General features: G+C 33.5%; 1 protein-coding gene across 3 annotated transcripts in view; it reads right to left on the reverse strand.

Annotated features, from left to right (window-relative positions):
- The window catches only part of LOC124362841 (BICD family-like cargo adapter 2), a 78,682-nt gene that overhangs the window by 15,682 nt on the left and 46,767 nt on the right, over window positions 1–16,233 (reverse strand). For all 3 annotated transcript variants that reach the window (XM_046817689.1, XM_046817690.1, XM_046817691.1), the window contains 7 exons: window positions 10,807–10,971; window positions 9,732–9,923; window positions 6,338–6,541; window positions 5,062–5,229; window positions 1,348–1,678; window positions 1,038–1,139; window positions 635–744 (listed from right to left, as the gene is read on the reverse strand). In XM_046817689.1, the coding sequence (XP_046673645.1) occupies window positions 635–744; window positions 1,038–1,139; window positions 1,348–1,678; window positions 5,062–5,229; window positions 6,338–6,541; window positions 9,732–9,923; window positions 10,807–10,971 (1,272 nt within the window). The remainder of the gene's footprint in view (window positions 1–634; window positions 745–1,037; window positions 1,140–1,347; window positions 1,679–5,061; window positions 5,230–6,337; window positions 6,542–9,731; window positions 9,924–10,806; window positions 10,972–16,233) is intronic.

Raw genomic sequence — 16,233 nt, forward strand, 5'->3', positions numbered from 1 at the left:
AAATTACACAAAATAGTAGAGACAACATGCATATGACAAGGTATGATGCTTTAAATTTTGCATGAAATAATTGCAAAAATTATATCAATCGACGAGGTGATGTCATGGCTTTTATTTCAGGACACAGAATTATCATCTAAACCAATTACTTGGAAAGAGAACAAACAATAGCTGGATAGTATTATGCAACATTATTGCACCATTGAGCAAAACATTTATAAAAAAATCTTTGAAAAAAACTCATTTGAAAAGGCAAAAATCTATGGCTAAATTACTATGAAATTACAGTTTGAATTATTACTACATCGACTCTATTCACAGAATCTGGCTCCTGTTACTTTTTTTATTTCCAAAATTTAAAAATCAACTCAGCGAACAACAGTTTATATGAGACAAGGTAACATGTCATCGCCCAAACAGATGCTTTAATGTAAGGATCTACAAAAATCCTACTTTTAGAATGGCTTAAAAAAGGTGTAAAGTTATACAATATATGTTGTTACGTTAAAGGTGTTTGAGAAACACTTGAAAAACTGTATAGAGCTACAAGGAGATTTTGTTAAAAGATTTTAAAAAGTTTTCTACTAAAATTCTAAAATTAGAATAGGTACAAGGTAGAGATTATTCAACTCACATCATGAACTCGCTTATTGTGCATGGCGATCAGGTCTTGCTCAAGTCTTTTCACTTCTTCTTGGAGACTCTTCGTTTTCGATTTAAGTATTAAATTCGATTCTTGCAATTCTGCACATATTAATAATAACAATCAATATCTTACAAAAATTCAGAATTACAAAATAATGTAGCATACCGAACATGAAATAAAACAACTGATAAGAGGAGATGAATTTTTATGTAAAGTAAAGTGACACTAATTATCCTATCTAAATAGATAAATGATATTTTGTTGTACATGACGTCATGGTTTAACCCAATCAATGCAATCTTTTGGTTTATCGAGCAAGTATCACAAAAAGAACGTAATTAAAATATTTATAGTGTTTTGACAAAATTGATAACAACTGAGAATAACAAACCTGCAAAGAGCAGTGGGTTTATGTTGTTGTTGGGGGAAGTTGTCACAGAACGTGGCTCTCCAGCTGAACCTGTCTTGTCCACTTTTCTCAGGTTTGTCTTCTCTAGAATTCAAAAAAATAATGGTTATGTGCTAAAAATATCTTTAATAATTTCTCTTCTTTGAATATTAGATTCATTAACAATGAATAAATTATTAAAAATACAATTTAGTACCCTAACTTTTTACGAAAACTCATACAAACCATGTAAAAAGCTAAATTTAATATTAATTTATGAAAATATACTCTTATGTTTTACAGTATTTTTTACCTCGTATGTGTGACATTTTAACAGGCATTGAGTTCAACTGTTTTTCTCTCTCTTTTTGTAATCGTTTATTCGTTAGTCTCACTTCTTCTATTTCTTTGGTTAACTTTGTTATTTCTTTTTCTCGAGTCGAAACCTCTTGCCTTAATCCTCGGATTGTAGCCAATAAATGAGTTTCCTCTTTGACAACCGCAGTGCTCTGTTTCAATCTCTTTGCATTCGATTTTAGTTGGTTAGCATCTTCTTTCTTCTGGTTAGCTTTTAGTGTAATTATCTCTTCCCTGCACTCTTTGAGTCTTTCTTCTAATTCTTGTATGTGGTCCTCGTACTTTTTCTAAAATAAGGAAAAGTTAAATATTAGTTAAGTTTAGATAATACTACAACTATGGAGGATCACCATTAGGACCATTAGGATTCTAAATATGAAGACATGAATGTCATGATTGACATAACTGAGAAAATAACATCTGAACCAGAGAAAGAATTTGAAGTTTTTGGGTTCATAGGAGTAAATCTCACTAAGCATAAATTGTATGACAAATTAATGCAAAACTCAACTGAGATGTATAGATTTTTTTCAATCCAACTACAACCAGTTCAAACAGTTTTTAAGCAATTCTTAAAAGAGCAAGAACTGCTCCTTCACAAGCACTAGACACAACCATTCATCTCATATGAACTACTAGATGATGGACCATTTCAAGTTAATTTGTTGTTAGCATCATGTTATTATGTGGCATATACTATCTATGTAAATCTTAACAGATAAATTGGAAAACTAAAAATAGTTTCCAAAAGTGTATTATTTCAGAAACAATTTTGAATGATTCCCTAAATCCCTGAAACTGGTGAGCTGGGTGGCCCGTGAAGCAGGTCCATCTGTATTATAGTGGTCCATCTGGTGCGATAGTTTAGATGTTTGTGCTTCTGTCACGCAAAAGCTACTATGTATAATTATCTTCAAAGCATGAACACAAAATAATACGAGATAAAACTAACTCAAATCATTAATATATGAACATTGATGCCTCAAATATGCCTAATTTCGTTCAAAATTATCAAAGAAGCAACTTGATACATCATAGTGCTACGGGACTCAGACTTTAGGATTCCTCTCCAGTGGCCTAAAATAGTTTAAGTGATACTGAAATCTCAGGAGCTATTTTTAATCAAATATCACATGAATGTTGCATAAACATTAGAGTTATTTCATTAGTGTTTGTAAAATCTGTTTCACTATTCAAGTACACGGCTGTGCAATATTATCCTTTAAATTTTAAGTCCAATTATTTATTCTAAAGTAGATCAAGAAACGGGAATATTTTCTAATGATCATTACACCTCCCAAAAGTGCTTGGTATGCTATTTAAAAAGGATATGCCTAAATCATCCCTGTTACTCAGTAAGGAATTGTGTGCGAAGCCACACGTAACAGCTAGTATTTAAATAACGGTTATTTTAAAAATTCAATAATTCAAAATAAATAATTCAAAAACTTGGTAATTCTAAGCAATATATGGGTCAACCTCGATTTTTTCTCATATTACAATATAATGTTCCAATAGTCAATTAGAAAAGGAAATGACTAGAATTTTTTGCCGAAAAGCAGTTATAGGGAGCAGGCAACCGCCAGACGGTCATATATTGCTTAGAGTTACCTATTAGTGATCAGGGGCACTGACGTGATCTGGGCTTCAAATTTGGAACTACTCAAGTTAATTTTTTTTCTAAAAGAGCAAGCAGCGCAAAGCGCTGCGCAGCGGGCAGGCATCGAGCGTGATCCTTTTTTTTATTAAAAATTTCTGATAAATTGTTATTACATATTACAATATAATGTAGGTAATGTATGTAAAAACAATTTTAAACACATAATTACATGGTGGAAAGCAAAGTAAACCAATATAATCCGCCCAATACAAAATCTCCGTAAAAATCTGGTAAAGGAATCTGTGTCATTCCTTTGGCCTGAATCAATTCAGTATATACGAAGATCACGCACGATGCTTGCCCGCTGCGCAGCGCTTTGCACTGCTTGCTCTTTTAGAAAAAAAATTAACTCGAGTAGTTCCAAATTTGAAGCCCAGATCACGTCAGTGCCCCTGATCACTAATAGGTAATTCTCGCGGTTGCCTGCTCCCTATAACTGCTTTCCAGCAAGAAATTCTAGTCATTTCCTTTTCTAATTGACTATTGGAAAATTATATTGTAAAATGAGAAAAATCGAGGTTGACCCATATATTGCTTAGAATTACCAAAAACTTTTACAAGCATATTTGAAAAATGATCAATCCTAAGAACATAAGTCTTATCAGACTTAAACTAAAACAGGTTAGTTAGTTTACTGAGGTTAGAACCTATTAGGGTAAAACTCTCAGTTTTTCAATCTTATAGACTGTTTCCTGAAAAACCCCTTACATTATAAAGTTAATCTGTGACTTTTAAGGGTTTCTTTTAGTATTTTATATTAGGATTATACTTAGATAATATATTGAAATACATTGGAAACCTAATTAGAGGTAATATTTGATATTTGTACCTAACTAAATATAAAATATGGCTTAGATAAAATATCTGATTATAATTCACTAAGTTAAATTAAATGCATTCCTTTAAAGGCATGTTTCAAGTACTCCGGCCTTTTAACCTATTGGCTACAAATTATGTATATTGCCTTCTGTCATTTAGCATCAACATAAATTACTGATGACGGACACTGTCCGTCACACTAAGTTTGTAATTTTGGAGTCAAAAAATATTCCTGATATTGATTATGATTTTGGTATTTGTTTATACTATTACATAAATGGTCTGTTAATACTCGTATATAACATGTTAGATTTTGAAGCTGGCCAACTCTGTGAAAATCGATTGTTACTGTTTTATCAGTTGATTGTTGCCGTTAAAAATCGTGTTGCAGCAAAATCACGATCTTTTCAGAGAGATTTAGTAACTTTGTATAGAACATACTCAATAAATATAAAAATGAAGTGAGTGATGGTAACTGTGATGACGAAAGTTTGAGTAAAAGTAGTAGTAAAAGTGTCAATGAAGAAATTGAAGAAAATTATGTGACAAGGCATAAACTTGAAACTTGGGAGTGGACATGGCAAGCAAATGATCTACATAATTTTCATTTTAGTGGTAGATCTGGTATAAATCCAATTGTTGCTAGGCAAATAAATACTTAAAATATAAGGTAATAAATTTAACATGTTATAAGGTAGTTAAATATTTTTAATCAACTCTAAGCACCCACACAACAATTTTCATTGAAAAAGTGAAAAATTAATTCAATACCTGAGGGTAAAAATATTTCAATTTTAATTGGTAGTGAATGGGTTAAAAAGTAAAGTTAAACTGATACTATTCAAACAATACAGATTTATAAAAATGAAATCTGTAAAATATTTGTTTTCGTCTACTGTATTATGATTGTGCATTTTATAATAAAACACAAATAGAGGTTCTATAAAATTAAAATAAATAATTTCTTTAACTTCAAAAAGGTTGATAAGGCTAATAAGGGAGGGCTCAAACAGTTCTCTAAAAACTTCTTACTATGTATTTTACCTACATCAAGATACCAAGATAATTTGGACATGAGCACAAATGTGATATAGGATTAATAACTCCAAACTCTAAACTGCAGATCTATTTTAAATACCACTAAGTGGCAACAACTACTCGATCTATTTGTGTCACTGTACACGCACTGACCTGCATATTGAGGAACTGAGTGTGCAATGCAGAGAGTGACTCCTGGCGTGAAGACAACTCCTTCTCCAGTTCTACCAGCCGAGAGCTGGACTGAGTCTCACTTGAAATGACTGGGAAACACGACTCAGATCTTTGCCGGCGCTTGACGATGCTTTCAAGTTCCCTGACCTGACCATCACAAATAACAAATAAAATGAAAGAATAGAAATTGTTGATATTCACTTAATTTAATTTCCAAAAACGAGATAAAACTTTACAATGGAGTACTACAAAATTTGAAGCATCTGATTTATTGTTAGTTTTTAAACCCTAATTTTTCACACATGTTGTAATATATCATAACTACACTCGATTACATGTTTAAAGTTTATTTTTGACAATTTACCTTTGAATTGTGAAGGTAACAGGAATTTTTTGGACGTTTGCCATTGTTCAGTGATACAAACAATCAGTAACACTACGGTACATACTAACACATGATTCTAACCAACAATATTTCCTGATACCCAGAACATCCATGAACACCTATCACGATCTGCCAGCTACCTCAATAGAGAAGCACTGTTCTTTATGAGAGTTACTGAGAAATTTAACAAAGTTTTTGTTTGACAATTTATGGGTTAAACTAATCAAAAGGTAATTTTCTAAATAAAGAAGTCAAATGTTGATATCTTCACACTAAAAGAAACACACTGAAAATCTTAAATATTCTCTCCAGCTACAAATTTGTGAAAGAAATAGGGTATAAAGTCCATGGTATACTTGAGGCATTTTATTAATTTTTTTAACAGTGAACCATGAAAGTTGTACATATACAATCTTTATATTGACAGTTAGTCTTCCAGACAACCACAAAAAAAAAATATACATATAAACCCCTGAAACATGTTGGACAAAACAGTGTCTCTCAAATCTTTGAGAATCCTGTCTTACAGGTGTGTGAAGTAATAAATTTTTATTGCCATTGAGCATTCTTTTCAGACAATGAGAATGACTTATCCCTTGGTAATCTATAATGCCACAACCATCCTGAGTAGTTAGCCAAGGTAATTTATTGTAATCACTATGATATTGTACCATTTGTTATAGAAAACATAGTAAAAGAATTATCTACTTTAATACCATTTTCTTCATGGTTTTAATTTTAGTGTCCCTGTCTAAAGACTTGACTCTTTGGTTATTAAAAATTGTTTAACTAAAGGAAAGAATCATTTTAATTACTATTGCATTAATAAAGTATCAGGAGTACATACATATTGTGATTGGCTGGACTAACCTGACGTTTAAGGTCAAGGTTCTCCTTCAGAAGCATCTCCTTTTCATGTACCAGATCCTTGACTGTCTGCCGCTCCACTGCCAGCGCTGCCTGTAGCTGACTGATTGTGAGGTTGTGAGACTCCAGCTGCTGGCTGTACATGCTTCCCTCTCTGCCACCCAACTCTCCCTTTAGCACCCCCAACGTTGTACTCATCTGGGCTATCTGGAATATGGAACGACATTCCATGTATTCATAGAATATATATAACATCTTTGCCTACTTTCAACAGTTTTTCTTGTCTAAAGTTTATACAATATATGATTTGAGAGGGACACTAATTACTAAATACATTACCACTGTTGTGATACACATTATTGAACTATTCCATGTCAATATCTGCAATCTGAACTTAACGTCCACAGCTAAAAAGCTCTTTATTTATTAAAATGCAGAAAATATTTTACTATGCATACAATGAACAAGTTTTTACATATAGTTAGTTAAAAAGATATGAATAAATTTCATAGTACAATTAGTATAAAACAACATGAATAATAAGAATATTTTATTTGCCATACTGGCTTACACAAATAGTAACATATTCTTATTTAGCAATATTGTCACTAACCTTCGTAAATAAATTATAAAGAATTAAGTCACTAAAATACAGTTAATAAGTTAACACAGATAAAAATAGTTATTGCTTGATAAAATATTAGCAAACTTAATCAACATGAAAATACAACTAATAACAAATCAATTCCCATTAGGCAATACATCGAAGTGTTCAACTTTGCTCCAACTAATGAAAAAGAAGTTTTAGAAATAATTAGCTCTCTCAAATCAAAATTATCATGTGGTTTGGATGAGGTACCATCCAAGGCTGTCAAGCATTGTGCTGAACAACTCGCTGCCCCCCTTGCTGCTGTGATAAATAAATCATTTGAACAAGGACACTTTCCCATCATTACTAAAATTATCGAAGATTTACCCAAAACACAAGACTGGAACAACTACAAAATTAGAGAACTATCGGCCAATCTCATTGATATCCACATTTTCAAAAATAATAGAAAAAATTGCAATCAAAAGGATGACTGAACATCTGCAAAACCAAGAGCTGCTAACAAAACATCAGCACGGCTTCTTAAAAGGAAGATCAACACTAAGTGCATTAGTCAGCCTAGTTTGAATTTGTCACAGATCAGCTGGAGGACAACAAACTTGTAGCAGCTGTTATGGTTGACTATAGCAAAGCTTTCGACTGCTTGGGACACGAACTCATTCTAACTAAACTGGCAACTCTAGGTGTCAGGGGAGGGTCGGGGAACTGGATAGCGAGTTACCTAGAAGGACGCCAACAGCTTGTAGAATTACAAACATCAACAAATGGTAAGAAGACATCCTTCAAATCCACCTTTCAACCCTCAAATAGAGGAGTACCACAAGGCTCAGTTTTGGGCCCTTTTCTGTTTGTCCTTTTTACCAATGATTTTCCAAATTCCATAAATTATAACTCTGTAATGTATGCCGATGACACTACTCTCCTTCTAACCACAAATACTGCTGAAGAGCTCCACTCTGACATAATATCATCAACGCAAGAAACACTTCACTACTGTCTCCAAAACGACCTGGTAATAAATCCAAAAAAAGACAACCTGCATAAACTTTAGTAGGCGACTGGACGAGATACCAAAAATTCCTGATCTCTTGGTAGAAAAAGAAGCCAAATTACTGGGAGTTACCATAGACTCTGATCTTTCCTGGACTACTCATGTCAATAATTTGAGCAAGAAGCTGGCATCAGGAGTTTTTGTTGTGAGAAGAATGAAGTGGATTGGAGGACTCGATATAGCGAAAGCAGCCTACTACGCCTTGATTGAATCCCACATTAGGTATGGTTTGATAGTGTGGGGTGGCACAACCAAACAAAACCTAAATAGAATCCTAGTCCTACAAAAGAAGGCAATAAGAACACTTGCTGATCTAAAACCAACAGAGAGTTGTAGAGAATCTTTCAAAGCACTAGGAATTCTAACAGTGATAAGTCTCTATATCCACACTGTTGTTACCCACACACACCAGCAGGACTACAGACGAGGGGAGAATATCCACCACTACAACACGAGACGAGCAAAAGACTACATACTTCCACTACACCACACTACACAGTACAGCAAGAAGCCGTCGTACATCGGACGTAAACTGTATAATGCACTACCAGAATCACTGAAGAACCTGAACACCCAACAACTGAAGAGACAACTACAGGACTGGCTGGTGGAACGACCGCTATACACATTGGAGGAATTCTTCACCATGACACAAACCTACTAATTTTGTAAAGCAAGAAGCATGAAGACAATTCTGTATTTTGACGCCATTACATTTTCTTGATGAAATTGTAAATAAAGCATTTTGATTGATTGATTGATTGATTGATTGAATTTAAAAGTATAAATAACAAAATATTTATGTGTTAAAGTAAAGTTTTACAGACACCTGTAGCAAAAACATGAATTATTCAATACAGTTGTTTAGTATAAAAATAAATTTCTTAGTTTAACAATTTACCTGGGATATTAAGAAAAATTAATTTAAAGAATTAATTGGTTGACAATTATTGTTGATCAACCATGTATAAATAATCATGATGTTGATTGTGTTGAAATGTTTGTTTGAATATCTTAACTGAATGTTTATTAATAAAATGATTAACTTTATTGAACACATTAATGACTGCATAATGATTTGCTCAATTTATGAAACTCAATTACTGCTTCTTCTTATTACATCTGTTGTGATCATGAATTTCATTCACAATTATGATTTTTTTAAATTAAAATAATCATATCAAATATACATAAATTGGTGATGATTTGTACTTCTACAGTCAGATTTTGCATTTTTGTTATTACACTTAGTGCTTTTTATGAATTATAATTTCAAAAAGAATGAAAGTGACAAAAAGAACCATATCTACAATATTACAGTACTGTAATACCACCACTAAACTTGGGTCGTAAATTCATACACATTGAATACCAATAATTGGACTACAATATTGCATATACCATCACTACTAACTATTTTTCAAAGAGGTTCTATTAAGACAACAGTTAAGATTATTTATTCTATTGCACTGAATGAAAGAGGAAGCTTTGAACTTTTGAAAACATCAACTTTGAACCACAAGCAAAGCCTACATTATCTTTGAATAAAATCTAAAAAGACATTGTTTTTTGTAATTTAACAAAAAATGAATGGATTATAACTCAATCAGACGACTAGTAAATATTCTTTGTCATGCTATCTTTTTCAATTTCACAATACAAGTGGAAATTTCACACGTGATTATACAAGTACCATACTTTATTCTCAGGCCTAACAACCACATTTCAAGACTTGCCTCAATATCTTTCCTGGAGATGACATTCTTCAACTCCTGGATCTGCGTGCCCACGTTACTAGAGGCCAGGAAACTGTACTTGTCCCGGCGGCCCACCGAGCGATCACAGCGACACTTACTTAACTCTGCCTGCAGTCGGTGGGTTTCACTTCGTAACCGCTCACATGTCACCTCCAGCTCCTTGCTTTTACTCTACACATGTCAACACACCATTTGCAATTCCTCAAATCTTTTAAGGAACTTTATTATAGAACAGGACTGAACTATAATAAAGCCAAATAAATATAGAAAAGTTCAATAAGTGCACCGATTTAAACGAAACACAATAATACAGATTTAAGTGGTAAGTAATATAAGGATAAGAAAAATCCTGGACTTTTTTTGAAAGAAAAAAAGAAAGAAAGATTCAAAGAAAAGTTTTGGAATTTAAGAAGCAAAATTTTGAGTCCATATTGAACACAGATAAAATATTGGTAGTGCCTTATATTGCTTGAATTGTAAGACTGGAAACTGATGTTTTAAATAATTGAATAACAATCTATATACGTGTTGAGGATTTCTAACATTTTTTATATTTCCCCTTTTAACATAGCAAAGCAACCTAATAGGAAAAATATATTGTATTTTTTATATTAACAATTCGTGTTTGGATCCTGTTGACAAACAGGTGGCTCCCCATGGCAAGGCCGAACGTATAGATTTTCCCATAAGAAACCATATCTTTACTATAAATTATAACCCATCAGTTTTAACAGATAATCACATTTTTAACAACTCATTAGCATTCAGAAACTAAAATCTAAGTTCCTGAAGTGAAACCTTCACGGATTTGAGACTTGTTCCTGTTTATAACACAGTTTCAAACTATCCCAATGTTAAAATCGGAGCCTCAGAAGCATGACTATCAGCTATCTAGTGTGCCTTCTTAACCATGTTCATACTGTCATCAAAACATGAAACAAGTACAGGTATTTATATAGAAAACTAAAAATATATATTGTATGCTATGTGTAATAATGCACATATAAATAACAACTAATTAATTGTTGATTCTGATGTTTTCAAAACAATGTACCTTGTAAGTTGTTAGTTCAATTTGTAGCTTTACAATTGTTTCTCGGGCATCTTTCAGCTGTTCTTCCAAAGCTTCAGTGGTGGTTTTTGATACCATCCCTTGCAATTGGTTTTGTAATTTTTGTTTTTCTTCAATAAGTTTAGTTTCCCTCTGCTTCCAAACTTCCTGTAACAATTATTAACTGTTACTGAATGCAATGGTTTTATTGTATTAATTAAATAAAATGTCATATTTCAATTTCATAAATAAGAATAAAAATATATTGCATATAGATATAAAATTATATATTGATTTTGAACTGTTGTTAAATATGTAATGTGGAGGTGAAAAAGTGTTGTGCGTATAAAAATATTCTGTCTTACTCCATTCAAAATCTAACTTATTATCAGAGGAATAATAAAATGCTGATTACACATAAACTGGATACCCTGGGAAGGTAACATATTTAAAGCAAAGAGTAACACCTGTGACCTGTAGTCAATTGGAAAAATTACAATTTTGCTTCATTTGGGACAGCAGACTTGTAGACTAGTTATCTTCTTCCACATACAAACTCACAAAACTAAAATAAGAATTAATTATATCATTCTAGACCTAATTTTATTAGAAAAATTACTAATTTAAGAAATAGATTTCATTACAATTTTCACATTGCACTCGTTTCTCATAACTGAATTCCCGGAAAATTGTTTCACTGAGTATGGCCAACCAACTCAAAACCACCAGTCTGAAAATGTATGTATATGAAAATATTATAAGATAAAAGGCGACCTTTAAAAAGAAAAATTACCATAATTTTCAATAGATTAAAAATTACACTTCTTGCAGTTTACCTAAACAAACTAAATTAAGTTCTTTTTTTGCCTCAACTATTTCACAATATAGACCAAAAATAAAATATAATATGTTAGACATGGTAAGCAATTTCCTGTAGGTACCTTTAGTCTTTTTTATAATAAATTTTTAAATATCTCTTAAGGTTTCAAAATAGTGGCCATTCAAAGTTTGGTAAAGTAATTTTTATATCTCTCAGTTATTTAGAACTCTCTGGTCATCTCCATGTATGTTCTTATATGTTTTTGGTGTCTCATAAGGTTTCTGGCCATAGCAAATTTTGTGAAGTATAGTATAGTGATAATTTTGAAGATATATTAATAACTAATTTATTGTTAAAAGCTACAAAAACTTTTAATTAACTTTAAAATATGCTAATTCAATTTTATAAAACTGTCAATTTTACTAAAATTTACATAAAAACAAACAAAATATACAAACCCTGCCTTAAATACAAACAGCACAATATTTTATGTACTATGGTTGGAAGAACAATAACTAAAATTAGTTATTTTCAATATTCAACTAAATATGAATTCTATGTGAATCCACTTAAAAATGTTCCACAAAAGTACAAAAAAAATATAATTTATCCTTATTTTTCATTTCATGATAAAAACTTGTGCACAAAACGTGTCTTAATAGCTTTTTTGTTTCTCTTTGTTCTTTACCAAAGTTTTTGTGAAATTCTGCATAAAACATTTTCAACTCCCCGTTTATTTTGGAAGTATGTAGTATTATTTTTTTAAACAATTTTTACTTAAAGAATAGCAAAACAAACTTGTCACACCATTTATTGGTAAAGGATTTTTTAAATAACAGCTCAAACAAGAAGCGAGATAAGACATAGCATCAAAGAAACATTGTTTTGTTTCTTTTAAGCCATTTACCCGTTCACCAACCAGTTTGACTATCCAATTTTGAAATAACCTATAAATCCTAGAATAGGAGAGCTAAACTACTCCAATCATCTGACTTAGTCAAGAAAAAAAAACAGGGCTTCATTAAAGTGTAATATTTGAGGTAAGATTTTATCATTAATTTCTTATGTTTAATGTAGGAAAGAACCCTACATTTACTCTGTAAAAGAATGCACAGTAAATAAATCAATCAATAACCAATCAGGGAGTAGATTTTCCTAAGTGACTTTTAACGTTAGAAAACTTTGAAAAGGGAATTTTCGACCACTTCAGATTTAATATTTTCTTTATACATCTTGAGATGGAAATGGCTCTGGATATGAAATGTTGGTATGCTTGGGAAAATAAACTCACACACAAACCGTGTTGGTGTCTTGACCTTTCACACCTTTTTTCAAAAGGAAGGAATGCATGAATGAGCTCTATTTCCATGACCGTGGATAATGCCCCAACCATATTGCAGGATATGCAAGCTAAATTGCAGTTAGTAACAGAGTTAATTGACCCACTAACACATTGTTGCAATTTGAAGGACAAATTCCTCGATTTGTATGAGAAGAAAGATCTGTTGACAAGTTCAGATCCCTGTGGGCGAACGGGAGCGGCCGGTGACCGGTTCCTCTGCTGTCTTGGCCGTCACTTCACATTGACATCGAGAACGGGCCGGGCCGGCTCCCACTCGTCCAACGGGACTGCGGCGATGACCTGGGACAACTCGCGGCCCCGCCTCGCTCTGACCGGGTCAAAGGTCTTTGACTGCCTACAAGATTGCGTCCAATCATTAACCGCTGTGTTCGGTGATTCTCCTCGTATGATGGATGCTCGGCGAGACGCGAGTTCTGCTGCCAACTGACCGAGGATGCGCCGATCACGTGTGAAAGTCCCCAAAGCTCATTGATTGCCCGGTCACAGTCACGACGGTGGTTTCACTGCTTGTGACCAACATAATAGACCCACTGTTCTGATGCACCGCGAAAGCGACCATTTAGGCCTCTTGTCGCGCGAGCCTCTTACAAAATAACGTACCGTGAATACCCGAGTGCTCGTTTACTTTACACCCCCCCCCCTTCTTCACCAACCAGGTGGCCCTCATTAAGTGGCGTTTTGGAACTAAACCGCGTCCAAAATAAACTACAAATGAACCAACTCTGAACTTGTACAAATATTTGTTAGTACAGTTGTCTTCGTCTGAGTAGTCTATTGGATTGTGCATATTTCTGCCTCCACATCTTACACAAACGTTGGTACCGTACAACATGTAAAACACGAGTGTGGAAGTCACTGAACCGACAGCCGCCTGTGTGCAAACAAAAGACGGTCGCCCACACGCTGGATTGTGAATAATCTAAAATTAATGACCGCAGGAACATGCCATCATTAGCGAAGGCTAGGCCATCAACAGATTACATTATCAATGATCCTTTCCGCATCCCAGAATTGGATACAAATTTTCCGTTACAACTTCCTGATTTATTTGATCTTTTATTGTAAATATCCCAACACCATAATAAAGATATTGTAACATATTTTCTTTACTATGGTAACTTAATTCAACATTCAGTTGATTTAAATAATTTTGTTACATGCAAGATTTTTGTATGTAGAGGCCTTTTTCAGAGAAACCACAAGTCAAATCACATTTCAGGCCTACTGCAATATAGTCTTAGGCCACATTAAAAGTGTCAGGCTTCATCACAACTTACAATAAAATTTAGAGGTATTAGTATTAATAACTAACCATCAGACGTAGTCTTTTATCACGCTGACTGAGGCTATTCAACTTAAATTTACATATGAGCATGATGGTTTCAAGTATGTCACGCTAAAACAATTGTGCCTGTGTACAAACAAATCCATGAGAGAGTCTGTAGTGAAGTAGTACTACCTATATGAAATAAACGTTTACAGACATATAACTTTATATAAGTAGTCTTTGCCTGAGCCAACCATGAACTCAGTCAAGACTCATGACTGATAGGGAGGACTTCGGTAGACAGTTTTATACTTATACGTCCTGGGATGGTAGGCCTACACCTCCCTGAGTTAATCTTGCCCTCCGTAAACTTGCAGTAGCTTATTCTTGCTGGCTTGGATGCATATTAGGTTAAAATATCGTGTCATTAAGGTCCCTTAAGGTTCGAACAGAGGTTAGATGTGCTCAAGTGGTCACCTCCCACTGCTGAGAGACACGTGCTCAGGTTTTCTGGATATGTAACCCTCAGTGATTGTAACAATCAGTAAGTAATCTACTGTTCACAGTTATAAGACTTCAGTTACAGTGTTTAATACACAAGTGAAGAGAAATTAGGCCAAGGAATTACTTCACAGGACAAGGTTACAGACGGGTGCAATTTAAGAAAGATTCCAGTAATGTTAAAAAGCCATTCCTAAGGAGTTACAGTTATGTTTTCGTCACAGTATTAATAGTTTGTTCATTATTTACATATTTCTTTTTGAAAATTAATTTATGGACGAGGTGGAGCGGAAAGGATTTCGCTTGTCATCTGCACTATACAGTGATTGGTCTAAAGAGTTGTCAGATCAAGTTATAGTTTACTACGGACAGTCATGTTTTAACACAAACGGGACAGCTCGTTAGTAAATAACATAAGTAATATTTTTGTCATAGTATTAATAGTTTGGTTATTATTTACACATTTTTTTCGAAAATTAATTTATGAACGTGGTGGAGCGGAACGAATTTCGCTTGTCATCTGCACTATACAGTGATTGGTCTAAAGAGTTGTCAGAACAAATTATAGTTTACTACGGACATCGTATTCGTCACAGTATTAATAGTTTGTTCATTATTTACACATCTATTTTCGAAAATTAATTTATTCTCGTGGTGGAGCGGAACGAATTTCGCTTGTCATCTGCACTATACAGTGATTGGTCTAAAGAGTTGTCAGACCAAGTTATAGTTTACTACGGACAGTCATGTTTTAACACAAACGGGACAGCTCGCTAGCGGGGGCGTCGTAGGGCTGATATTTATTGGCCTCGCGGGCGCCGCTCTTCCTTTACACACACTACAGATTGCGAACCTTTGACATTTAAATTAGCGGGGTATTTTAAATGGCAGGGGTCCAGTCTCCAGCTCTTACAGCCGTTATCCGACGAACACATATTTTCCCAGTTTCCAGTTTCTAGACTATACTGCTAGGTAAAAAGTTGATAACTCATCCTTTGCTTGCGTCCCAAAACCTCTTGTGCCTCTGGTGGGTCCTGGCCCATTTACTAAAGAGGCCTTTCTTTGTTCATAAGAGAAAAGTCTTTCTAACCCGAACTACGCCCTTAACGTCAAATTTTGGATTCCCCGATATAATGAGCAAAGTAAAGAGCGATTATGTATCTTACATCATCCTGTGAGGAATATCGAGAAGTCGATAAGGATCATTCTCAAATAATATTTTATATAAATGCTTACACTTCTATTCATAAAATTACTAACACCACAAGACATAAATGCATTAAAGAGAATTCAGCATTAAAAGTTAAATATCATTTACCAACTGCCTTAAACAAAATTGAATGAATCAAATATAAAGTGTATTATTATTAAATCAAACTAAAAAAACCAATTCAATTTCACATGAAATTTTGTATAAACAAATTATAGCCATTATTTTCTAAGTTAGTGAAGTTTTCAATGGCTGTATTTTACCACCTA

The sequence above is a fragment of the Homalodisca vitripennis genome, chromosome 5, assembly GCF_021130785.1.
Source record: "Homalodisca vitripennis isolate AUS2020 chromosome 5, UT_GWSS_2.1, whole genome shotgun sequence".
NCBI classification, from domain to species: domain Eukaryota; kingdom Metazoa; phylum Arthropoda; class Insecta; order Hemiptera; family Cicadellidae; genus Homalodisca; species Homalodisca vitripennis.